The sequence below is a fragment of the Neovison vison genome, chromosome 6 (assembly GCF_020171115.1).
Source record: "Neovison vison isolate M4711 chromosome 6, ASM_NN_V1, whole genome shotgun sequence".
NCBI lineage: Eukaryota > Metazoa > Chordata > Mammalia > Carnivora > Mustelidae > Neogale > Neogale vison.
The window spans coordinates 2,922,178-2,945,372 of NC_058096.1; the positions used below are offsets into that span (position 1 = coordinate 2,922,178).

At 61.3% G+C, this 23,195-nt stretch overlaps 1 protein-coding gene across 3 annotated transcripts; it reads left to right on the top strand.

Moving 5' to 3' along the window:
* The first annotated feature begins 677 nt into the window (after positions 1 to 677).
* Positions 678 to 21,785, top strand: WDR4 (WD repeat domain 4). Of its 3 annotated transcripts, XM_044250869.1 has the most exons (12): positions 678 to 767; positions 1,148 to 1,273; positions 2,382 to 2,447; positions 3,365 to 3,508; positions 7,431 to 7,587; positions 8,281 to 8,393; positions 9,984 to 10,044; positions 13,384 to 13,482; positions 15,144 to 15,208; positions 16,486 to 16,669; positions 17,574 to 17,643; positions 19,950 to 21,785. In XM_044250869.1, exons 1-12 carry the CDS (start codon positions 679 to 681, stop codon positions 20,129 to 20,131), a joined length of 1,356 nt encoding a protein of 451 aa, XP_044106804.1. In that variant the 5' UTR covers position 678; the 3' UTR covers positions 20,132 to 21,785. The 3 variants fall into 3 exon arrangements, with proteins under 3 accessions (XP_044106804.1, XP_044106806.1, XP_044106807.1); XM_044250871.1 differs by lacking the exon at positions 1,148 to 1,273; XM_044250872.1 differs by lacking the exons at positions 678 to 767; positions 1,148 to 1,273; positions 2,382 to 2,447 and having other exon boundaries at positions 3,372 to 3,456.
* Positions 21,786 to 23,195: the final 1,410 nt, after the last annotated feature.

Below are 23,195 nucleotides of genomic sequence, written 5' to 3' on the forward strand. Positions count from 1 at the left end.
GCTGCGGAGCGGACGGGAGCCAGACACAGGCAGTTGCTAGAGCATGATTAGGACTCGGGTCTTCGCCGTGGAGCAAGGAGAAGCGCGTCGGTTTTACGCAGGGGCGCGGCGGTCAGGCTTGCGTTGGGCGAGCCGCTGCTTCGGCGTGGCCGCGACCCGCGGGGACAAGGGCCGCGGCGGGCCGCCGTGGTTCGGATGGCGACGGCGGGAAGGGGATGCGAGTGACTGGGTGCACAGGATGGGGTGCGAGACCGTCCCCGAGGGTGGGGGAGGGGAGGCCGCGGAGGGTCCCTCCCCGCGCCCGAGCTCCGAGCACCCCGGGGCTGCCGTGGGCTCCCCCCGCGCGCCTCCTGCGGGAACGTCCCCTAGGAGCCCAGCCGGCACCCGCGGGAGCACGTCGCCCGGCTGCGGCGGAGAAAGATCCAGAAGCGGGCCTCCCACCGCCCCGCCTGCCTCCCCTCGCGGCAACCAGCTCCCCGCACCCGCGACGGCCCATAGAGCAGACGCCACCGAGAGGGAGAGGGCGGAGAGCACCTTCTGCGCACGCCCCGGCTCCGCCACCGTGGGGGCGGGCCGAGGGACGTCATTGTGCGGCGCCTTCGCGTGACGTCACTGCGCGGCGCCGGCAGGAAGCGGGGCTCGGCGGCGCACGTGGGGGGCGGCGCGGCGGGCGGGCGCATGGCGAGCTGCGCGGGGCTGGCGCTGTGCGGGCAGGCGCTGGTGGTGCGGGGCGGCAGCCGGTTCCTGGCCACCTCCACCGCGAGCAGGTGAGGGGGCGGGGCCTGCCGCGGGGAGCCCGGGCTGCGGGCGCGCGGCGCGGCCTCCGATCCCTCGCGCCGCCGGGCCGCCCCTCGCCGGCGCCGTCTGTCAAGATCCGCGGTCTCGGCCGGGGCGGCGCGGGCGCTGGGAGGCGGGTCACGGGGCCGGGGCGGGCCAGCGCGCGGTCTCGGGGCGGGCGGCGGGCCTTGCTGGCGGGCGCGGGGGGCAGGCGGCCTGAGTCCTGGCGCCGGCCGCCTCTCCCGCCCTCGGGGCGTGGGCCCGCCCCCCCTCGCCCGCCGGCCGCGCCTTCTCGGGCCCCGGGGCTTCCCCTCCCGGTGCGGCCGCTCCCGGCTCAGGCTCCTCTCCCTCCCGGCCCGGGGTTCCGTAGGTGCGGATCCCGGAGTCCTGTCCCGGGCAGCGTCGGCGCCTCCGCCTTCTCCCGGACGCGGCCTCTGGGCTCGAAGCCGGAAACCCAGCTCTCTTCGTTTTCCCCGAAAACTCACTCAAACTTGCGGTGTGTTCCGGGGATGTGCAGAGGCTCGCGGTTCCTTGTGCCCCCGGGACACGTGGTATCACACTTGACAGGACGCTTGATACTTAACAAGTGCACTAAATCCCTCGTTTTTTTTTAAAGATTTGTTTTTATTAGAGAGAGCGCGCGCGCACAAGCGCGGGGCGGGGCGGGAGGGAGGGAGGGAGGGAGGAAGGACACTCCCGCGCTTAGCGGAGAACAGCACAGGGGGCTCCATCCCAGGCCCCGGGAACATGACCTGAGCCCAAGGCAGACGCTTTATGGAGGAAGCGTTTTTTTTTTTTTTTTTTGGTTTTTTTAAAGATTTTGTTTATTTATTTGATACAGAGAGAGAGATCACAAGTAGGCAGAGAGGCAGGCAGAGAGAGAAGGGGAGGCAGGCTCCATGCTGAGCAGATGTGGGGCTTGATCCCAGGACCCTGAGAGCATAACCTGAGCCGAAGGCAGAGGCTTTAACCCACTGAGCCACCCAGGCGCCCTTGTTGTTCTTTTTTTAAAATACAGTTTCTCCTCTGAGCCTCTTGTGGAAATAGAGTGATGGTGGCAGACTTTGTGACTCAAGAGAACTACTTTTTCCAGCACCGCAGTGTTCCATGGGCAGAGTCCCAGCGCCTTACCGCAGAGGCCATGCAGTAGGGAGGAGATGGGCATAAACTTGCCGGTGCTTAGGGTCTCCTGTGCTGGCAGGTGCTTGACAGCCACGAGCTTTCTTGGGTAGTTGAGACATTTTTAAGTGGTGTCTGCATTAAATTTGGATGCAGGAATCAGCAAAAAACATGAACCATCTTGCATTGATTTTCTAGGGTGTAAAAGAATAATCTGTTACTTCCTGTTGAGGTTTTGTCCTCATTTGTTTTGCGTAACCGATTTTTGGGGTTACGGAACGGTGCCAGTTGTGTATGGCCCACCTGAAAAGATGAAGCAGGTAAAGCTCTGTAGCGTTTCTCTGCAGCACTGTACCCGGACAATTTCTTGCCGTGGATAAGACCCTTACTTTATCGGGTATGAAAATATTGGTGCTCCAGAGGAAAAAAATCTCACAATTTTACTCATAAAGTGCTCTGTTTAAAATCTTTCTGTTTCCTCTTAGTGACGATGACGTCCCCTTCACATACGATTGCAGTACTGCAGAGAAGAAGTCACAGGAGAATAAAGGGTGAGATGATGCAGCAGACTCGTAAGGCCTGATCATGCTCGGACTAAATGGGACGGGGTAGCCCGAGAGGTAAATTGTCGCACTGAGTAAGTTGCCTTGGCACCGAATTCTTCGTTTCTGTGTACACTGCCCTGTGGATGAACCAAGTAGGACCACAGGATGGAAATGTGGAGCTAAGTTTAAATTTGGCCTTAAGAATAGTAGGTTTTTTCTCAAGACCTCCAGTTTCTGTCCGTAATTAACTCCTGTGAACATTTTGAAATAGTGCAGTGGAACTTGCTGTGTGTTGAAGTTAGCTGTAGTTAATTGAAAGATAAGGCAAGCAGAGTGCGATAATTTTGTATGGTGCCTTTTTCTAGTAGAATGGCCTTAAAGGCTCAGTTTTTTTTAACGTGACTTAATTCTTGACTCTGGTCTTTGATTCATTCTTGGTCGTGAGGGCGTGGGTCGTGTGATCTCTGACGGTCTTTCTGGCTCAGCTCTTTGGATTCCGGTGTGTGTGTGCTGAGAGAGTCTTCTGTTTAACTAGATTTATTCCTTAAAAATTACGGCTGTTCTGAGCCTCCCCTCGTCTGCTTAAAGATTTTATTTATTTATTTGACAGACAGAGATCACAAGTAGGCAGAAAGGCAGGTGGTGGGTGGAGGGGAAGCAGGCTCCCTGCAGAGCAGAGAGCCGGATGTGGGGCTCGATCCCAGGACCCTGGGATCATGACCTGAGCTGAAGGCAGAGGCTTAACCCACTGAGCCACCCAGGCGCCCCCCCTCGTCTGCTTAATACGCGTTTGTATTCTGGCTCCCTGAACCTCATGCCGTTCTCTGTCTCTGCTCATGTCATAAACGCACAGGGCCAGCCTGAAGGAGCGCGGCCTTTTTTACTCAGGTAAGCCCTAATGGTCCTTGTCCTCTTTTCCTCAGGGAGGACGGGCAGCCCGTGGAGAAGGGGAGTGACACGATCCTGGCGTCCGCCTTCTCCAAGTCTGGCAGCTATTTTGCTTTAACTGATGACAGTAAGCGTCTGATTCTTTTCCGTACAAAACCATGGCAATGTCTGAGTGTCAGGTATGAAATGCTCACGTGAATCATTACCATGTTGAACGCAGCTTACACTTGCATGTCCACAACAGTAGTGACCATGACGTAGCAAACAAGCGGCTCACATGCAGTCTCGGCCATGTGCCAGGCACTGTTGTCGATGCCTTACGTGTGCTGACTGCCAGAGTCCTTGAAACAGCCCTCTGCAGGGGGCGGGGGCGTTCTCAACCCACACGCCTGGCGGGAGTCAGGACACTGATCCCGGTCTGTCAGCTCAGAGGGTAGACCGCACCCTGCCCCTGGTCCCTCCGGGTCCAGTCGGTGTCCCTGGCCACCGTGGCATCCTGCTTTCCAGGGTCCTCCAGCCTTGCGCTGGCAGAGATGAAGAAAGTCAGCAGCCTTAGAGCAGGTGGGGGGTACTGGGGCAGGTTTGGGGCAGGCATGCACTTCTCTTGCTCCGACAGTGTCCCGATAGTAAGTTCTTTATTTCCTCTCGTGGGTGAGGGCTAGCGTTATGGGACAGAAATACCCACGTAGAGCAGAGTCAGCCGGCATCCTTGGCCTCCCGCAGGCCGCTCGGCTTTGCTGTCCCTGGAGAGTAAGAGATAAACACGCGCAGGTCGTAGTGTTTGAACTGCCTAACTGCCGAGGTTAAAGGATTCCGCTTTGTAGCTGGCTCACTGCTGTACTGCGGAGAGCTTCCTCGTCTTACTCTCTAGGAGGAGAGTAAAAGGGCAGGTGCAGGTAGCGGTCTGTGTGGTGTGTGCACGCCGCTTAGGGATAGCGTTTCATTCTGCACTTGGGGCCAGCGGCCGCCCACACAGCCTGCCAACTCGCCTCTGCCTCCTGTCGTGGGGCTTGCACCTTGACTAAAGGGCGGGTGCCTGGGGCTCCTGGCGGGGCTCTGGCCCTTCCCCGAGGGCTCCTGGCACGGTGCAGGGTCTGCAGGGGAGGAAGCCTTCTCTTAGCCGGCAGCGGGTCCCTGTGCCTGTCAGGCTGTTGGGGAACGCAGGGCAGGGTCTTTGGTGGGTAAGGCCCAGGATGGGTGTCCAGGCACAGAGTCCTGTGTGTATCTGTCCAGTTCCCTCCGTGCTGTGGCCCATGGGTGTTTGAGGGAAGATGCTGTGTTTTTGTTTTGTCTTTGGAAGGTGGTGTGTCGGCGACTTCGCTTGGAGATCTAGGAACGCTCAGGGAGGGCAAGCAGCGGTCGGCACCTGGTTTCTTCCCCCGTAATTGAATTTACGTTGACATCAGCAGACCAGCTCTGTATTGGAGACCTCTGCATTGGGTGTGCAGGGCCTCTCGTGTTGCCTGTGGGGGGTCTGCGGTGCGTGCAGACACCGCTCATGGGACCCCGGGCAGCTCCCATCCTGTCTGCGTCAGCCGCTGGACGGAGGGGTCGGGCCAGATTCACAGGTCTAGGGGCTGCATTTCTCAGGTCGCCTTGTCCTGTGGGCGTACACTGACCTCAGTGTCAGGTGCGCGCTGCCTGGTCTGGTGGCCGTTAACGCTTGGTCAGGGGCACACACAGACGGACCCTTGCTCAGATAAACAGCTGCCCTCCACGCAGTTCAGCGGTGCAGGTGTCCCGGCCCCCGAGATCCACATGGGACCAGGAATTGCTCACAGCTTGCTGTCTGGCGGCTTTAATATTAATCACGCAGGGTTTTAAGGAAACACCCAGATGGAAATGGTGGGTAGCAGCGCTTGGTTTAAGGTTTCCGTTTACAATGACAAAGGTCCAGAACTGAGGCCAGGTCTTCTGAGTTAAAGATAGGATACTTGGGGTGGCATGATATTTTCCGCTGTGACGTTTGCGTTTGTTAGTGAAAAATGTCACGTAGGAAATCACAGCATTTCAGAAAATTGCCTGTACTGAAATGCTGCAACGTGTGGAAGGGCAGAGCCCCAGGAAGTGAGGTGGTTCTCCCGAAGCTGCTTGGCTGCTGGAGGTGTGTGGTGTCGGGGAGCTGGGTGTCCTCAGTGCCCGGCGAGGCCTGGCGGGCCACACACTCAGTCCATGGAACAAGTGTGGCTCTCCGGAGGGGGCTTGAGTGGGCACTAAGTGTGGGGGATTTCAGGGCTCAGTTAGCTACCTGACCAGCGGCGATCCGCTTGGCGGTGGCAGAGGGGAGAGGGTCAGGCTGGCCCCGGGGGGCGTGAGGATGGGAACGCTGGGCTGTGAACCCCGTGACTCTGGAGGGAAGGGGGAGTGCAGAGATCTGATGAGTGGTGAGGCCCGTGTCTTCTGATGGCGCAAAGTGGCCAGCCCCCCCTGCTGTCTGGTCTCATGTACCTGCCCATGCCTGCGACCCGACCCCTCAGGTCCTCACCCCCACCTGCTCCGTGCAGTGTCCTGGAATCCCCCTAGGACTGACTTGGCCTGAGAGGATGAACGCCCCCACCCCCCTTCCCGGCAGAGGACAAAGGGCTAAGGTTCTGGAGGGAGCTGGGGCGGGTTGCTGGGGTGAGTGCGTGCCGCATCCTGCTGTGGGCCTGGCCCAGGCCGCGCTTCTGCACTGGTGGCAGTGTGGCCGCGTGCGTGCCTCTGAGTGCACCATGGCCTTCAGGGACGCGTGCGCGGGGAGGTGGTGAGTCTTGCCGGAGCCCGTGCTCGCTCTTGTGTTGTTTCTCCGTGTTACGTTGCTCCTCGTCCTTCCGTCCGCTGTCCCCCCAGCTCAGGGAAGTGCGGGAGCAGGTTCCGCTGCTGGGGGTGGCGGAGCCCGGGGAAACGGCTGCGGGGCCCTCTGCTCTGGGTTTCCCGTCCTCCGTCCCTCTGCTCCCGAGAACGTGGGCCGTCTTCGGTCCTCGTGTAGGACACGTGGGTTCTTCTAGCTTCGGTTTCTATTTCAAGGGACGTGTGGGGCTCCAGCAGTGGGGAGCCGGGGGGCCCCGTGTGCACGGACACTGGGCTCTGTTGGAAAGTGAGTCCCCTTCCACTCCCTCTGGGGACAGAGGAGAGCAGGGACCCCGCTTTCTGAAGCAGAGCTGCAGACGTAGGCGGTGTAGACAGGTTGGGGTTGGTGTGTGAAGCGGGGCCACGCGTGGCATCTGCTGTCGGGTGAGAAGTTCAGGCCTATTGCCCTGTGGAGACGCCAGTGGAGAAGAGGTGGACTGTGTGAGCGCCGGAAGCTGCGGCCCCTGCGCTGCCAGTGGTGAGACCCGGAGGGCGGAGCGGTGGCCGAGTGTGTGGCAGGGGCCGTAACTGTGTTTCTTAGGCTGCTGCAGTGTGGAAGCAACTGGCTCATGTGACTGATCTGGTGAATCAGGCCCAAGTGTTTGAATTTAGGAGTGTGTTAACCGGACACGGCCCCCCGCCAGCCGTGCGTTCCTTTCGGGTCGCTTGCCCTCCTCCGGAGTCGTCCCCGCGAATGCCACGCCTGCCGCCAGGTGCGTCGCCCCATCTGGGGGGGCGTGTGCAGGAGCAGCACGTGGGATTCCCGCCCGGCTGCCCTCCCCTTCCCCTGGGCTGGGGCATGGACTCGGTGGTCCTGGACGGGAAGCTGTAAGGGTAGGAGGCCCCGCGTGGTCTGCGCCTCTGGTTGTGATCAGAGCACGTTGGGTGTTTGTGACGCTGACGGTCTTCCCCAGAACGCACAGCAGAGGCGCTGGGGTCAAAGGGCAAATAAAGGGGAATTCTCCGCACATTTTATTATGACAATCTTCAAACAGAGCAAATGTGAGATGATTTCGTGCTGGACACCTGAGGCGTCCCCCACCCGGATTCCGCTATCACAAAAGCAAAGATAGTCCAACGTTAAGTTGGCCCAAGTCATTGGCTCTGTTGCTGTTCTCGTCATTACTTTACTTTTTTGGCATCACCTGCGGTGACTGGAAGGGCGACGTGGTGTGGAGCTGACCCGCCAGCAGCGGGACCGACCTGCAGGCCTGTGGGTCGACACTCGTGCCCACCTGTGCAGGCCAGCGGCGGGCATCTCTTGCCTTCCAGGACCGTGGTGAGGAGATGCACGGCCTTGACCTTCACGGCGTCGGAGGAGAAGCTTTTGGTGGCCGACAAGTCTGGGGACGTGTATTCCTTTTCGGTGTCTGACCCACAGGGATGTGGCAAGCTTGAGCTTGGGCACCTGTCGATGTTGCTGGATGTGGTACGTGGGTGATGGGCCTAGTTAAACCTGCTGCAGCCCGCTGGGGGCCGGGGCAGGGCGTCCGATGGGGGGGTGAGGCCGGGTCTGTGAGCCCAGCTGTTGGGGTTCGGGCTCTGGACCAGGGACAGCTCCGCAGATCTGTGGGCGGGGCTTTGTGGGAGCAGTGTACGGGAAGGTGAGGCTGTCTGGGCCACTTGGGAGGTGGCTGGGTACTTCTGCATGTAAGGGACAGCCGGGTTGGGTGACCAGGTAGAGGAGGCGTGTGGGAAGGGCAGTCACCGTCTCAAGGCTTAAGCTTGTCCCCAAGCTTTATGGGCCTCACCCGAGTGTCCTTCCAACCCTGAGCCAGGAGAGGTTTCCCCAAGAGGCCCAGCGAGGCCGTGGGCAGCCGGTGGGAGGTGGAGCTGGGGTGGGACCCCATGAGAAGCAGGGACAATGACAGAGGGGTTCTTAAAGGAAAGCCCCCAGGACTCGGTGACTGGCTGGCCATGGGGACACTTGAAGGAGGAAGGAGAGGGAGGGTGCTGGAGGCCGGGGGGTATGGCAGAGGCAGGGAGGGGCCGCACTGAGTTGGGCATCTGGACGCTGCTGTGGCACGGTGTAGAGCCGGGGACAGGTTCCGGGGGTCGGGGTGGGCGGGCCAGCTGTGGCTTCCCTCACCGGCAGGTCTGTCCTTTCTGACCCCGTGTGCAGGCCGTGAGTCCCGACGACCGCTATGTCCTCACCGCCGACCGGGACGAGAAGATCCGGGTCAGTTGGGCCGCGGCGCCGCACAGCATCGAGTCCTTCTGCCTCGGGCATGCAGAGTGAGTCCCCTTCCTGTCCCCCAGGATGAAGCTCGGGCTCGGAGCTCGGGTGGGCCGCTCGGCTTGGGCACCGGTGGTGGAGCTGGGACCACCTGCTCTTTGGCCAGGGTCTCGCAGGAGACGGACAGCCTGGCATGCGCAGCACTGTCCGGCGAGGCCCCGTTGGGCGCAGGGTTCCACCCAGGGGCCGTCAGGACCCCTGCTGCCCCCTTCCCTTCCCTTCCGTTCCCTTCCCGTGTGTTTCGGGGAGAGGTTTCCTTGTCGCGAGGTCTCAGAGCCCAGGACGTGGTCGCCACACACGGTGGTAGTGGCGCTGCCCACGGGAGCCAGCGTAGCCTGCGGTGTGAGAGGCCTTCACTCCGAGCCCGCTGCCTCCCGCCCTAAGCACTCACCCGTGGTCCCGCGTTGGCCTCCAGCCAAGGGCTTGTTTCCAGAATGCTCCTTCCTTGGTGTAGACATCTGTCCGCGCCCGCGGTGGTCGGCAGCCAGGAGAGGGGTGCGTGCTCAGGGGGAAACCTACTTCAATGATTTGAGTGGTCCGGGACTTACCATCGCCTCTGCGTCTGGGCGGTGGTCCGTCCTTTGTGACCTCTTCTGGCGAGCGGGCGCTGTTCCAGTAATTGAATTTTGACATCTTGCGAGGGAGGCATTTCTGAGGAACGCTGCTCTTCTCGGGCACGAGGCTAATTACAGTGGGTGGACAGGGGGAGCCCTTTGTTTTGTTTGCTGAAGCGTTTAACGTTTAATTACTGGAGGCAGGGGAACACGTTGAAGAGACTTAATTTAATTCTGAGATTGCTTCTGATTCTTTGGATTTGAATGGAATGTAAGGTGACCTCTGCGAAGGTCGCTGGTGGCCTGGTGTGTAGCTCCTGACGGCGGATGTGGGCGTCGATTCAGCTGTCCAGTAACCCAGCACCCAGACTTAGGCCCTGTGAGCCTCACGGGCCGTCCACGAGGTGACTCACGGGCTCTGGAACGGCCGTCCCTGCGTCAGGGGAGTCCTTGGGCCAGCCGGTCGCGGGCCTTGCCTGGAGCCGTGCGCTAGTGGTCCCGTTACCCCCGGAGAGAAGCAGGGAAGGCTGGCCCCCTTGCGGGGCTAGAGGCTGGCTCACAGCCGGCAGACTCCGGGGGGCTTCTGGGGTCTGCTGGGTGCGGGGCTGCCCCGGGTAAAGGACAGGAGGTCTGAGTCTGTCTGCGGGCCAGTGTCGCTGCTCATCCTCCGTCCCTGCTCCGTCCTGCTCGTCTGTCCCCGAGGCTCCCTGCTGTCACGGACCTTTAGGGAAGGTTTCGGGTGTGAGCAGGGCCCGCTGGAGTGAGCAACACAGATGCTCCGGGATCTTTCCACCAGCGTGGCAGGGGCCTGCTCCTGCTTGGGGGCTGTTGTGGCTGTTGGGGCCTGGAGAATGACATGGCATGGTCCTCGCTCTCGTTCAGTGCTGTCTAGCTACATGTGGGAACCGCAGCCTTTTTTGTTGGGGGTCAGGGGTTTAGGAGGGGGGCGGCTTCTCTGAGGTGACCGGTGGGCCGAGCAGTACCACAGCAGCAGCCTGGAGCTGGGCTCCCTCTTCGCCTCTCTCTCCACTGTAGGTTCGTGAGCCGCATCCTTGTGGTGCCCGACCACCCCGAGCTGCTGCTGTCCTCCTCCGGGGTAAGTGTTTCATTCGGCTGTGTGCACCTGCGGGCGCCTTTCAGCAGGGGAGCCGTGCGGAGGCACCGGCCCGCCCGCCACGAGCTCTAATGTTTCCCGGTCGGTGCTTTCCCTCGGTGGCCGGCCACTAGATGGGGCTTGTTGTCCGAGTTTTGGAGTGGAGTGCGGCTGCCTCCTTCTCAGGGCCTCCCGTTGAGGGGCGTGTGCGTGTGCGTGTGTGTGTGTCACAGACACGCACTGCAGTGAGGTGTGAGGAATGTGTTCTCGGAGCTGTCACATCCGTACCGTCTGCGTCCCAGGGACCTGGCTTCCGTGCCGCTCTTCAGCCTGGCCCTCGGGTAGGGCCCCTGGCCTTGGTGGGGGCTCTGATTGGTAGTGAAATCTTATGTGTCCTGGCAGTTGGCCCCGAAGCGTCGATGGTTCAGTGATCAGAGACTCGGGCCTAAAGACTAATCTTTAAAAGGATCGTTAAGCAGTAGCTTTCGCCGAAGCGAAGGTTTTGAGTTACTGATGGTGTCTCATTCTTTCATCCAGCTCTGTCCTGTCCCTCCTCTTGTTTTTCCTGCCCTTTCCCATTTTACAGGACTCAGGTGCCTGGCAGCAGGGGCAGGGTAGTGCACAGAAGGCCCCCAGACCTCCTGAGAGTTGGGGTTTTTGGGTGGGCACCGTGGCCTCCCTGGCCCGCTGCAGGCAGCCGGCCACTGCGTGTCTGTGCTTTGCTCCCTCCCCACGCCTGTGTTCCCGCAGCGTCTGCCGTCCCGTGTGCCGTCCGGCGACAGCAGACGGGAGAGTGCGTGTGGCTGGAGCCCCCAGGGGCGGCAGGTTTTGTGGATTTTGCTGTACCTACTCCTTGAAGTCTTTTTTACGATTAAAAAAATCTTTAAGCACCCAGAAAAGTAGAACAGACACCTTTGATCTTGGCACCACTATGGCCAGCTCGGGTGTTCTGCTCATGATCCCGTTTGAAGACGCAGCAGGGCTGACGCTCAGGCAGCGGCGGGGCGGGGGGCGCACTGCCCGCCGTGGGCCTGCACCCGCAGAGCGCACTGTTTGTTTCCGGTGGAAGCACCTGTACCTGGCAAGTGGAATTCTGCCATTCGGCCGGCAGCGGAAGATGGCCTGGCGTCCCTGCAAGGTATGCCATGGGCCCCGCAGCCCTGTAACGGCCCTGCGAATCCAGAGAACCGTGGAGAAACAAGAGCCCGTGTTTCCCGCAGCTCTCCCGCCGTCTCCGTGGTGGGGACGCTGTCTTGCCCATCGTCCCTTTCTTTCCTGGTGGGCTGCACCTCCTCTGTTCCTGTTGATCCTCTCTGTGTCTGTCTGTCCTGCTGTGTCTGAAGCAGTGCCTCTGAAGGGGGAGGGACGGGGCGTCGTGAGGCTGCTGTCCTGGGTCCTGGAAGTGCCCTTAAGCCCCAACCTTCGAGCCCAAGGTGAGAGCTCCTCCCCGGGGTTTGGCGGCCTCTCTGGTCGCTGTCTGTGCTCGGCCTCCTCCGCTCTTGGGCTTGAGCAGTCTGCGGCCGTTCTGAGTGGGTTCTTGCTGCGGGATCTGTTTCTCCTTCTCTGGACGTTTCCAGGGCCCTCTCGCCCCGTGGGGAGTTGGGGATGATGGGGGCGGGGCTCTGCACAGCGGCTTGGCTTGCTCGGTCAGCGGCCCTGCAGTTCAAGGTCCTTGTTCGCAGGAGCGTCGTCATGAGCACTTCTCCCCCAGTCTGTGGGATGTTCGGCTACGTTGGTCGTCTGGTTTGTTTTCTTTCCCTTTCTCTCGTGCTCTGCTTCTGCTTCTGGGACTCCTCAGTTCTGTTTCGCTGTGTCCTGTGGGGATTCCATTGTGGTGTTTGCGGTAACCGTCAGGAGCCTTTTCTTGTCCTCAGAGTGTCCTCCTCTTACAGTGTCCCGGTCGTCGGTCCCGACTGCAGGACCTTTGCTCTCCCTGAGCTCACACGTGTGTTTCCCTCCCCCTTGTGCTGTCTGCCTTTCGTGCTGGAGGTTTCCTGCGGATGTCCGGGGGTTGCGTCTGTCCACATTTGATGGGGATAGGGCACTGGCTGGCACGGTGGAGACTGCATCCAGGGGCCTACGGTGTTGGGAGTCAGGCACCCATGGGCCATCTAGGTCAGCCCTTTTCTGGTGGTTACTTGGCCCAGTCTTCGCCTTTCTGGGCATCAGGCCTGTCCCTGTGCTCCGGGACGTGACTGGGGAGGGCCAGTGGTGTCCCTCGGCACGGATCTGGCGTTCCTGAGGTGGTGGTCTCTCGCTCCCTGGTTCCTGGTGGTGAGCCTATAGCTCTGCCAGCCGCAGGGGTGGGAGGTCCGGGCGCTCTGACTGCTCCCCCACTGGGTGGCTGTGCTGCTGAGGGCCCGCTGGGCCCAGTGTGCTGTGTCGTGGCCTGCAGCCAGTGCCTGCCTTCGTCTGCTCCCAGGCGGCCCACGATTGCCTGTGTCATCGCTTTTCTGTCCTTGAGTCTTCGTGCTTTGGGAACACGCTTTCCCGTCCCTGCAGAGGGGTGTCGGGGCAGGCGTGCTTGTCTGCCGCGTCCCTTCCTGGTGGGTACTTGTGCTCCTGCCCGACCCCATGTCCCCAGCTCGGATGCTCCAGGGGACTCACTGTTCTTCCTTTTCTTCCGGGTTTGGGAGTTCTGCGTGCGCGGTGCTGTCTCCTTGGTTTGCTCAGAATCTGGGCTTCAGGTGCGTGTGGGCTTGTGCGCACCTGTGGGCCGTGATGGGCTCTGGTGCACGGGGTGGGGGCCCCGGGGTACCGGGCAAGTGGCTGAGCTGCTCGGCTCCGCCTCCTTCCCGGTGTGTCCTGATTGGCCCCGTGGCCTGTCCTGGTGAGATATGTGAAGAGCCCTTGTTAATACACGCGCTCTCCAGCGTTGGTGCCTGTTTCTGGAGCGGTGAGGCTTTCCGTACACGTGCCTGTTTCCTCGTCTTCCCCAGCGGACAGGCTCAGGGGTTTCCACCCGCTCCCGAATGGGGATGTGGGACAGCTGTCCTGCTCAGCAGCCCTGCCCACGTGTCTCGTGTGCGAATGCTTGACCCTTGAAGCGTCCGTGTGTGTGTGTGCGCACACACGTGTGTATCCTACTGGCGTGAGTACAGCGGCTGCGGTCTTTGACGTTCTGCCTGGGACCAGCAGCTTGTCTCGTGTCTCTTGGCCCTGCTGTCGCGGGCGGGCACGGGCGTTCTGCTGAGGATTGGCGCGGCCGCACAGTCGTCCCTCGCGGCAGACCGTGTGACCTGGGTGCCGCGGGGCGGTGACCCGGCCCCTGTCGGGAGCCCCCGTCCTTGGAGGCCGTCCTGCCCCTGCGTGCGCGGGCTGACCGGTCCGTGTTGTGTGCAGGACCGCACCCTGAGGCTCTGGGAGTACCGAAGCGGCCGAGAGCTGCACTGCTGTCCCCTGACCAGCCTGCGGGAACCGGCCGAGCCGTGGGGTGACAAGGTAACGTCCCGCTTCGGGCTCGGGGTGATCGCGGCTTGTGGGGCGCCTCTCCAGTCCCTGGGGTCCTGGGAACAAGCCCACGTTTGTGTTGGAGACGTTTCCTTGCTGTCAACACAGACGCCTTCCAGCTTGGGAGAGATCGTGGACTTCAGATTCTGAAGGTGCGCAGCCCGTAAGCGGAAAGTAACTCTGCTCTCCCTTACTGTGCATGCACGAGCCCGGGACGGAAGCCGGTGCTGCTCGGAAACGGGAAAGACCGGGGTGCCTGAGCAGAGCCTGTCAGGGAGCTGGGCACCCTTCCCGTGTCCGTCCCTCCTTGTCTGCCGTGGACTAACCTCCTGACCACCTCCTCATTCCTGGGACCCCACTGGCCAGTGTATCCCCGGGTCAGGTCTCCTGGGGCTTTGTGAGAGATCTTCGGGGGAGAATGGGCTGCCTTTTGGGGTGCTCTGCACTCTGTCGTCATGGACACCCTGCTCTCTGGTGCTTCTGGGCTGGTGCCCTGCATGGCTGAGGTCCACGCTGGTCACCGGGGGGTGACCCCACCCCTTTTCCTAGAGGCCCCTCTGGGCCTGCGGGGAGGGAGCATTCCACATCCTTGGCTCTCTAGGCCCGCAGAGCTGGCTGTCGTGGTTTTTTGACGACCAGGGTCCTGCTGTCATCAGGGACTTTTGCCCTTTTCTCTGGAGCCCCCCGTGTGGCCCCCTGCCAGCCCGCAGGAGGCTTGGCCGGAGTTGAGGGGTTCGTCTGCCTCGTTCTCGGGTTGGCTGCTTTCTTTCTGCTCCCCGAGACTGCTCTGCAGCCGCCGCCCTCACTTGGCCTCAGAAGTGGGCAGGCCAGGCTGACTGCGGGCCAGAGCCTTGAGGACCCTGGGCCTGTGGCCACCCAGCCAAGTGGTGCCTGGGTCCCCAGGTCAGCGGACCCTGCTGCTCTGGCTGCCTGCTCATGGTGCCTCCTGCTTGGGCGTCTGCGGCCCTGGTGCTCCCCCACCCCCCGCCCATGGCGCAGGGACGCCTGATTTGTTCTGGTAACTTTTTCACTCTCACGTCTCAGTTAAGCTCTTGGTGGGCTCGGATGGTGAGGTTGACTTAGTCTTTTTAAGAGGCGAAGGGGGGAGCGTGCGGCAGAGAGGACCACGAACCTGCAGGTTTCTGACCTCGGGCCCGGGACACGTGGCCTGCATGAGCTGTGGATGGCCCCGTCTCTTGGCTTCTCACTTCCTTCCTGGGAGCCCCTGGGCCATGGCCCCTGCCCCTCCAACTGGGCTTGGTGAACACCAGGCCTCTACTCCCACTTCTCCAGGGTGTGTGGACCTTGTACACACGATTGTGTCCTGTTAATGGTCCCCTGGGTTCAGTGTCCTCTCCTGTCCTCCCCTGTCCTTGACCAGCTGGCTTCGGAGATGTTGAGGGAAGTCCAGAGCTACAGAAAGAGAGGCCTCTGCCATCCGCCGTGGCACATCGCAGTTGTGAAATGGGGTGGCTGCTGAGCGTTCTTCTGCTGATTTCCAGAAAGTTCCTGGACTGTTCCATTGTTTTCCTTCCTTGACCGTAGTGGCACCTGTCAAGCTCTTGCTGTGTCTGATCTCAGTGTGAGCAGAACAGTCCCGATTCGGGTCCCTGACAGGTGACCATGTGCTCACGTTGCTCCTTTCCTTGCAGAGGTCCGCGGCATCCAGGATCGCGTACTGGGGCCAGGAGAGCTGCGTGGCCCTGCTCTGTGACAGGTGGGTACACTCGCGCGGACGGCCTTGCTCTGGGGCCCGCACGCCTGCCGTAGGAGGGAGCACGCGGGTCGCTCCTGTGGCCCTGTGGCCATCTCCTTCATGGGGAGGCTTCACATGCTTTTGTTCATAAAGCCTTTCTCTGCTGTGAGTTCTACTCCGGGAGGATGGCCATTGCCAGACGGACGTGGGTTCCTTTCCCTAGGGTGGAGTGGCACGCTCTGACTTGCTGTTTGAATTCACTAGCCTTGGGGCGCCTGGGGGGCTCAGTGGGTTAAGCCACTGCCTTTGGCTCAGGTCATGATCTCAGGGTCTTGGGATCGAGCCCCACATCGGGCTCTCTGCTCAGCAGGGAGCCTGCTTCCTCCTCTCTCTCTGCCTACTTGTGATTTCTGTCAAGTAAATAAATAAAATCTTTAAAAAAATATAATATAAATTCACTGGCCTCCAGCTGGGCTTGGTGTGTGATAAAGTCCCACCTTCGTCAGCCCCACCCGAGGGCTGCTCACAGTGGGACCCGCACTAGGGCTCCCAGTGCCGCGGAGGAGGATTTCGGGAGCACGTGCCCCTCCCAGCCCCCATGGTGGGTTCTGGAGCATTGCTCCTGCACTGGGTAGGGACCCTGTGTTTCTACACAGCTCGTTTGTCCTCACAGCAAGCCTGCAGTGGGCTTTCTTTTAAAACAAGGCTGCAGGGGCGCCTGGCTGGCTTAGTGGGTTAAGCCTCTGCCTTCGGCTCAGGTCATGATCCCAGGGTCATAGGATCGAGCCCCGTATCGGACTCTCTGCTTGGCAGGGAACTTGCTTCCTTCTCTCTCTGCCTACCTCTCTGCCTACTTGTGATCTCTGTCTGTCAAATAAATAAGTAAATAGAATAAATGAAACAGGGCTTCAGGTTAGAGCCAGGTGGAGCCTGGGCCCAGTGTCCCGTGCCGTGGGCTGCTGCAGGTGGAACGGCCCCCTTCCCCACGACCTGTTCTTTGTTCTGCACTGGTTCCCTGTCACAGCAGGACCAGCTAACCCCGAGCTCCCTGACTTAGACTTCTGTTACCCCTCACTTCCTGGGGCTCGTGGGCTGGGAAGTGGCTCGGCTGAGTGTTTCTGGCTGCGTCTCTCATGAGCTCTGAGTCAAGATGCCGGCGGCGGGTGGCGGCTGGGTCTTGTGATCTGGGCACCATGCTGAGCTGCTGTCCGTTGTCCCGTCGTACCCACACAGGCCTTGTCGTACCCACACGGCCCCGTCCTAGTTGTAATCATTTTTCTCTCTCTCTTTGTGGAAAGCATTCCCGTGGTCTACATCTTCCAGCTCGACGCCCGCAGACAGCAGCTGGCTTACAGACAGCAGCTGGCTTTCCAGCACAGAGTGTGGGACGTTGCTTTCGAGGAGGGCCAGGGACTGTGGGTCCTGCAAGACTGCCGGGAGGCCCCCCTTGTGCTCTGCAGGCCCGTGGACGGCCGGTGGCAGGTGAGACACGTTGGGCCCCTGCCGCCCATGTGGCTGAGGTGGGGGTGCGCCAGCTGTGCCCGCCTCCAGCTTGATCATATCTTCGTGCTGGGGGGTGCATCCTTGTGGTGGCCGGAGGACTCGTGACGGGGGTTCGGGGAGCAGGGGTGCCTGGCCAGCTCATCTGGTGTCATGGTGCCTGCGGTGTTTCTTTGTGGGGTAGTCGCCCTCGTGGGCATAGTTTTTTTTTGTGCTTGTCCCGGTCACGTGTCTTTTTAGCGGAGAAGAGAGCAGTTGGTCGGACTTGGCTGTAGGTCCTTGATGTTGGCAGGCTTAGGGTGGCCTTGTATCTGGGTCATGGAATCACGAGCAGAGAAGGGCCTGTGGGCCGTGGGCCGAGTGAGCCTCTCCTCCCCGGGACACATGTGAGCTTTACCCCTTCTCTGAGCTGGCTTGCCCGTCTGTAACGCCGGGCCGTCTGCTGCCTGTGCAGGGTCTCCTAGGCCACTGGGGGGAGGGATCCGGTAACGCCCACCAGAGCGCTGTGCAGATGGGCCCTCCTTTACCAGAGCGTGCTTGACTGCGGCTTTGGAGATGCCCCTGAATCCTTTGGGTATTTTCATCTACAGAGTAGTGGCGAACAGAATGCCACTAGCCGGTGTGTGTCACCTGCCAGGCTCCTCAGACAAGGTCACGAGTGACGAGCGTGGGTGTGGGACGCTGGCAGCCCACGCATCGTGCGTCTGTGTCGTGACGCCGTGTGGTGACTGCTGTGTCTGTTGTGCCGGCACGGCTGGCCGGCTTTGCCTGGTGCTCCCGAGGGCCCAGCCGCTGCACCGTGGCCGGCAGGTCTGTGCCTCTGCGCGCTCCACTGGGGTGGCAGTCCTGCGTCTTTCCAGTAAATGTCTTCCGTTTGTCTTCTCAGGCTGTTCCCGAAAACACCGCCTTAAAGAAGGTCTCTGCCCATCTTCAGGGGAACTGGGCCATGTTGGAAGGTGAGCGCGTGGGCATGGCCTGCTTTCCGGGCTGATGTCCAGAATTGGCCGTGGATGGGGCCAGCTTACAGAATAGCATACGCAGCAGGAACCTCCTCCGTGGCTGCTGGTCCAGGATGTGTGGCATGTGCCCGTGTCCTCGTCCAGAAGGCCAGCGGCTGGTTGGGGCGCCGAGGAGCTGACCCGTGCCCGGGCAGTCCGCGTCAGGATGATTGAGCTGCATGGGGACCGGGGTCAGGGTTGGAGGGCCACCCACCTCTCTGCCTTCAGGGAGAGGGCCCTGGGAGGGGCCGGTACTTGGTGGGCCTCTGGACAGAGTGGCAGGGCAGCTCACGGGCCCCGACTGTTGGCTCTGAGCGGCCACAGTATGTGGTTCCTAGCCACAAAGTCAGGTGTGGGGACCATCAGTGGACTGCCTGTGGGTGTCTAGGGCCTAGGGCAGGTCCCAGTAGGAATGCCAGGCCGAGGGAAGAGGAGAGATTGTGGGGAGAAGGCGACCCCCCTTCCTTGTGGGACCATAGTCCGTGGGGAGAGCAGCCGGGTGATCGGAGCCACGTGTCCTGGTCAGCAGAAGGGCCCGTGGTGAGCCCTGCGTGCTGCCCTCCCGTAGTCCTGTCTGAGAGTGTCAGAACGGTGAGATCTCGCTCCGTTTTTTTCTTAAGAGATTGTATTTATTGGAACGTGTGGGTGAGTAGGCGCATAGAGTATGAGCAGGGAGGCAGAGGGAGAGGGAGAAGCAGGCTCCCCTCTGAGCAGGGAGCCTGGCTCGGGGCTCAAGCCCAGGACCCCAGGACCCGGGCCGAGGGCAGAGGCCCAGCCAGCTGAGCCACCAGGCGCCTCGATTTCCCTCCGTTTGTTTTCATAGAGGAAGGGGAACCTGTAGTAACAAGCCTCCAGAGACCCAGCGATGTTTTTATTTTTTTATTTTTTTATTTTTAAGAGTTTATATATTTATTTGACAGATACAGCGAGAGAGGGACCACTAGCAGAGGGAGTGGGAGAGGGAGAAGCAGGCCTCCCGCTGAGCAGGGAGCCCAGCACGGGCTTGGTCCCAGAATCCTGGGATCAGGACCTGATCTGAAGGCAGGTGCTCAGTTACTGAGCCCCCAGATGTCCCCGTGATGCTTTTCTTGGGCAGAGACCTGGAGCGACTGTCAGAAGGATGACTGCCCGCCCAGCGTTGGGAGCCAGACGCTTTCATTTGAGTAAAGGACTTACCGCCTGGAGGACGTCTTTCACGTTAGTCCCCAGGGAGAAGGCAGAGTTCTCCGAACTCGAGAGATGCCGACGTAAATTCCGTTTCTGTTGGCCAGTAGCAGTGATCTAAACGTCTCGTGGAAGGCGTTCCCGTGGGGTTTGTTGGTGTTGGGCCCCAGGGTAGCTTCCATCCCTGCGTTTAGGGTGAAAGTCCCAGGGCAGTGACAGGGCTGCGTCCTCCCCAGCGTGGTGCGCGTTTGCTTCGGCCACACTGTCGAGCGGACCTGTGTTAGGACTGCGTGGGGGACACGAGCGAGCCTGCTTCCCGCGGGCACGTGCCGCCCCCTGCTGGGGCCTGGGCCAGTGCGTCCAGGGCCGGCTGGGGTGGGATTCACTCCCCCGAGCTTCTGCTCACTGTGCAGGGGTGGGGGACGGTGCGAGGGGAGGGAGCCTGGGGAAGGCAGGGCGGCTGGGCCTGAAAGTCACAGGAAGGGTCGGGACGGCGGAGTGAGCGGGGAGGTCACCGTGCAGGGTATAAGCATGGACGTTGCTGACGGTCCCTGTGGAGTTTGTGGCCAGGGTGAGGTCCACCCCGTGGGGCTGGTCTGTGGTCTTTATGCCCCCAAAGCGCGATACTTAGGTCAGTCTGCACCTGCTATGTTGCTGTGCGGGGAGTAACCCACACTCGGCGGGTGAAACACCCCTTCCTGTCTCATGGCACGTGCGGGGCCTGAGGCTTGGTGGTCCCGGCGCCCGCCCGTGGGGACAGCGTCCCTGGGGGTGGGATCCGATGCCGGGCACCCGAGTGGAGGTTGGCGGCGTCCTGGTCCCTCGCTGGCTGCTGGCTGGAGGCCGCCCTCAGTCCCCGGCACAGGGGTCCCCGTGGGGCGGCTGACGGCACGGTGGCAGCCCTCGTGCCTCGTCTCCCAGCAGTGACCGGCTTTTGAGTCCACCTGGTGTGGCCGCCAGGAGACGGGCCCCATGGGGGTGCCTTGGAGCAGGGGCTGCCAGCCCAGGCCGAGCCCCGGGTCAGTCCCACTGCGGCGGGGCCTCGCCGGCACAGGTCTCCCCCGTCCCACCCGCCGTCTGTTCTCCTTCCTCCCGCACAGGCGTGGCTGGCGTGGACGCGGGCTTCAGTGGTCTCTACAAGGCCACCTTTGACAACGTGGCCGCCTACCTGAGGAAGAAGGAGGAGAGGCTGCAGAAGCGGCGGCAGAACCCGCCCCCGGGGCCCAACGGGCAGGCCAAGAAGATGAAGCCAGAGGAGGCGTCCCTGAGGTGCTCGTCCTAGCTGCCCCGGCTCGGCGCGCCCCCTCCCTGCCGGCGGCTCCTCTAGGAAGCAAAGGGGCGGCGGCGTTCCCGACCCACACTAGGTGACAGTCCGCTCTGCACCAGCTCGGCACACGTGGGCCGTCCCGAACTGGAGGTGTCCTGGGCTCTAGAATGTTCTGCCGCCGTGCCGAGGTTCCCCTGCCTGGAGTCTCGGGCACCCCTGGCTGAAGGGAAGCTGTGCCGCGGTGCCCCTTCTGGAGAGACTGTGCGCGGCGTCGTGCCCTGCCGCGCTGCTGCTTCCTGTCGGAGGCGCTCGGACGCGCGGTGCGGCGGCAGCGATGTGGTGCTCGTCCAGGGACGCCGGATGCGTTTGCCTCTGGGGGGTCCACGCGTCAGCCGTGTTTGCAGTAGCGCGATGGACAGTCTGCCCCGTGTCTCCCTCTCGACGGTGCCCCTGCTGCCCGGCACAGGGGCCGCTGGCCTCGAGGGGGTGGAGGACCCCGGTCCTCCGTCGGCACCTGTGTTGTGTGCCCGCGTGGTGCCCGCTCAGGGAGCACAGCTGCCGCCGTGTCGCGGGCTCCCTGGGAACACCGGGCACGGACTCGGCCGCTCTCGGGCTGTGTGAGGACCCAGGAGCCCCGGCGGGGACCGTTCTCCAGGGAAACGGTGGAGGCTGTCTCACGTGTGTGTGTTTCCCCGTGAGCTCTGCGCACGCTACACACAGACCGAGGGTATCCGCTGATTCTAATCACCGATCAATAACAATGAGCTTTTTGCGGCTTCTGGAAACGTGTAGCAGCCACGTGTGGAACTGATTTCCAGAGACACTGAGCAAAACCACTTTCGATGTGTGTACGGTTTGCGGCTGAAACGCTGGCCCCCCTGACGCGAAGCATTTGGGTGGTCGGGCTCTGTGGACGCGGCTGCTGCTTTGCATACCGAGCTTTTAGCCACTTCCCAGGGCTTGCTCTCAGCTACGGGAGAATCGTGTGTGTCCGAGAGGGGGCTTTTGGGATACTAGAAACAGGTGGTTCTGTGTGTCAGAAGCTGGAACGCTTCAGCTTTTCCCCAAGTGCCTTGCTTTGCTCCGTCCGCTGATGCCGGGACAGTGCTGCGTGGGAACTGCTCGAGGCCCCTTCCCACAGGGGCAGGAGTATTTTGTTCCAGGGGCAGAGGGCTCATGCCTGGGACATGGGGGGCCTGGGGCCGGGGTCCTCCTGGAGGAACCTCGTTAGCACTGCACTGGGGTGCAGGCGCTGTTCTCACAGACAATCTGCTTTGGGATTTGGGGTTTTAGAAGAAATTTGCTGCTGCCTGTTTTTGTAGGACCCGGAGCTCGGAATGGCTCTTACATGTTTATGTGGTTGAAGACAAGAAAAATAGTATTTCACGGTGTGTGAAAATCACATGCAGTTCGGATTCCAGCTTTCTTAAATACCATTTTACTGGGACACAGCCGGCCTGCGCGTTCGGTGCCGTCTCCGCCGGTGTCGGCTCGAGCAGCAGAGCAGCCCATTGCCCGGATGCCAAATGGCTGGCAGAGTCCGAGGTATTTGTGATCCAGCTCTCACGGACGACTTTGTCGATGCTGCTTTAAAATCCCTTTTAAATCTGTGTAGTTTTAAAGCGAGCTGGTTCATTTTTTAAGAAACGGAACAAATCCTAGTCCTCTGTGTTCGTGTTGACATTCTTTCTCACTAAATACTCATCATGCTCCCCATGGGCAGGTGCCTTGGAAACGGGGTCAGGTTGGGAGGGCTCCCCGGTCGCCGGGCCAGAGCTGGAGGGTGTGTGACGCAGGTCCCGGCCCCTGACGGGGAGACTCCGATGTGCCTGCCCGTCTGAGGCCTGCTGGGCAGCGGGTCAGGATCAGGATGGAGTTGGGGGACCACGGCCGTCACCGTCTTTCCCGTGGTTGCTTTCAATTGCTTTGATTCTTGTCACGGTCACATGTGCACATGACCGAGACCGAACTCTCCCGGCCGGCGATTGGGGCGGAAGCCCACTCTGCGCCCTTCCCCCCACCCCATTCCTTCTCCCAGCTGCCGCTGTCCGCTCAATCCTCGTGTCCGCTTGCCGCAGCCCACGTCCCCTGCGAGCCCCAGCGCTGCGGACAGCAGTGGCCGTGCCAGCCGAGAGGTTGCGCTCCGCTGGCGCACGGGGGTGTGTCCCCGTCCCAGCACACGTGGACTTGGGCTCTGGTGCCAGGTGGGGCCAGAAGGAGGGAGCACGGGCCGCTTCTGCCGCATCAGCGTCCCCGGGGGCTGCACCCGTTTGGGGCAGGAGTGGTCTCCTGGTCCCGAAACCTGCCGACACCTCTGGAACGAGGCCCTCCGGAAGGTGAGGGAGCCGTGTTCCCGGGAGCCCTGCTGGTAGCTAACCGGTCCGTGCCCAGCGGGCCCCGGCGGCTGCTAACCGGTCCGTGCCCAGCGGGCCCCGGCGGCTGCTAACCGGTCCGTGCCCAGCGGCCCCCGGCGGCTGCTAACCGGTCCGTACCCAGCGGCCCCAGCGGCTGCAGACGTTTCTCGGTTGGTCAGTCCGAGCTCCCACCGTGATGGCCACGTGCGCTGTTGGGGCGTGTCTGTGGTTCCGCCGGCGGGCCTGCTGTGGGGACCGAGGACCGAGCTTCCCCACACACCTCTTCAATTGTGCTTACTTCCCATTTTCCGTTCTTTCTTAGTTTTTGTGTGTTTTACATTTTGGGAAGATTCCTTGGGTATGTTCCAATTCATTTAGTTTAAAAGATTTTATTTTTAAGCGATCTCTGTGCTCAGCGTGGGGCTTGAACTTGAAACTCTGAGACCAAGAGTCACACGCTCCACTGACCCAGCCAGCCAGGCGCCTCCGGCCGTTTACGGATTTAAAAAGTCTGGTCCTCATGGGGCGTTTGGGTGGCTCCCTCTGTTGTAAGCCTCCGACTCTTGATTTTGGCTCCTGTTGTGATCTCGGCGCCGTGAGATCGAGCCCCATGTCGGGCTCTGTGCTCAGCGGTGAGTCTGTGTAGGATTTTCTCTCCCCCCGTCCCCGGCCCCTGGAACCGCAGGCGCGTGCACGCTCACTCTCTTCCTCTAAAATAAATGAAT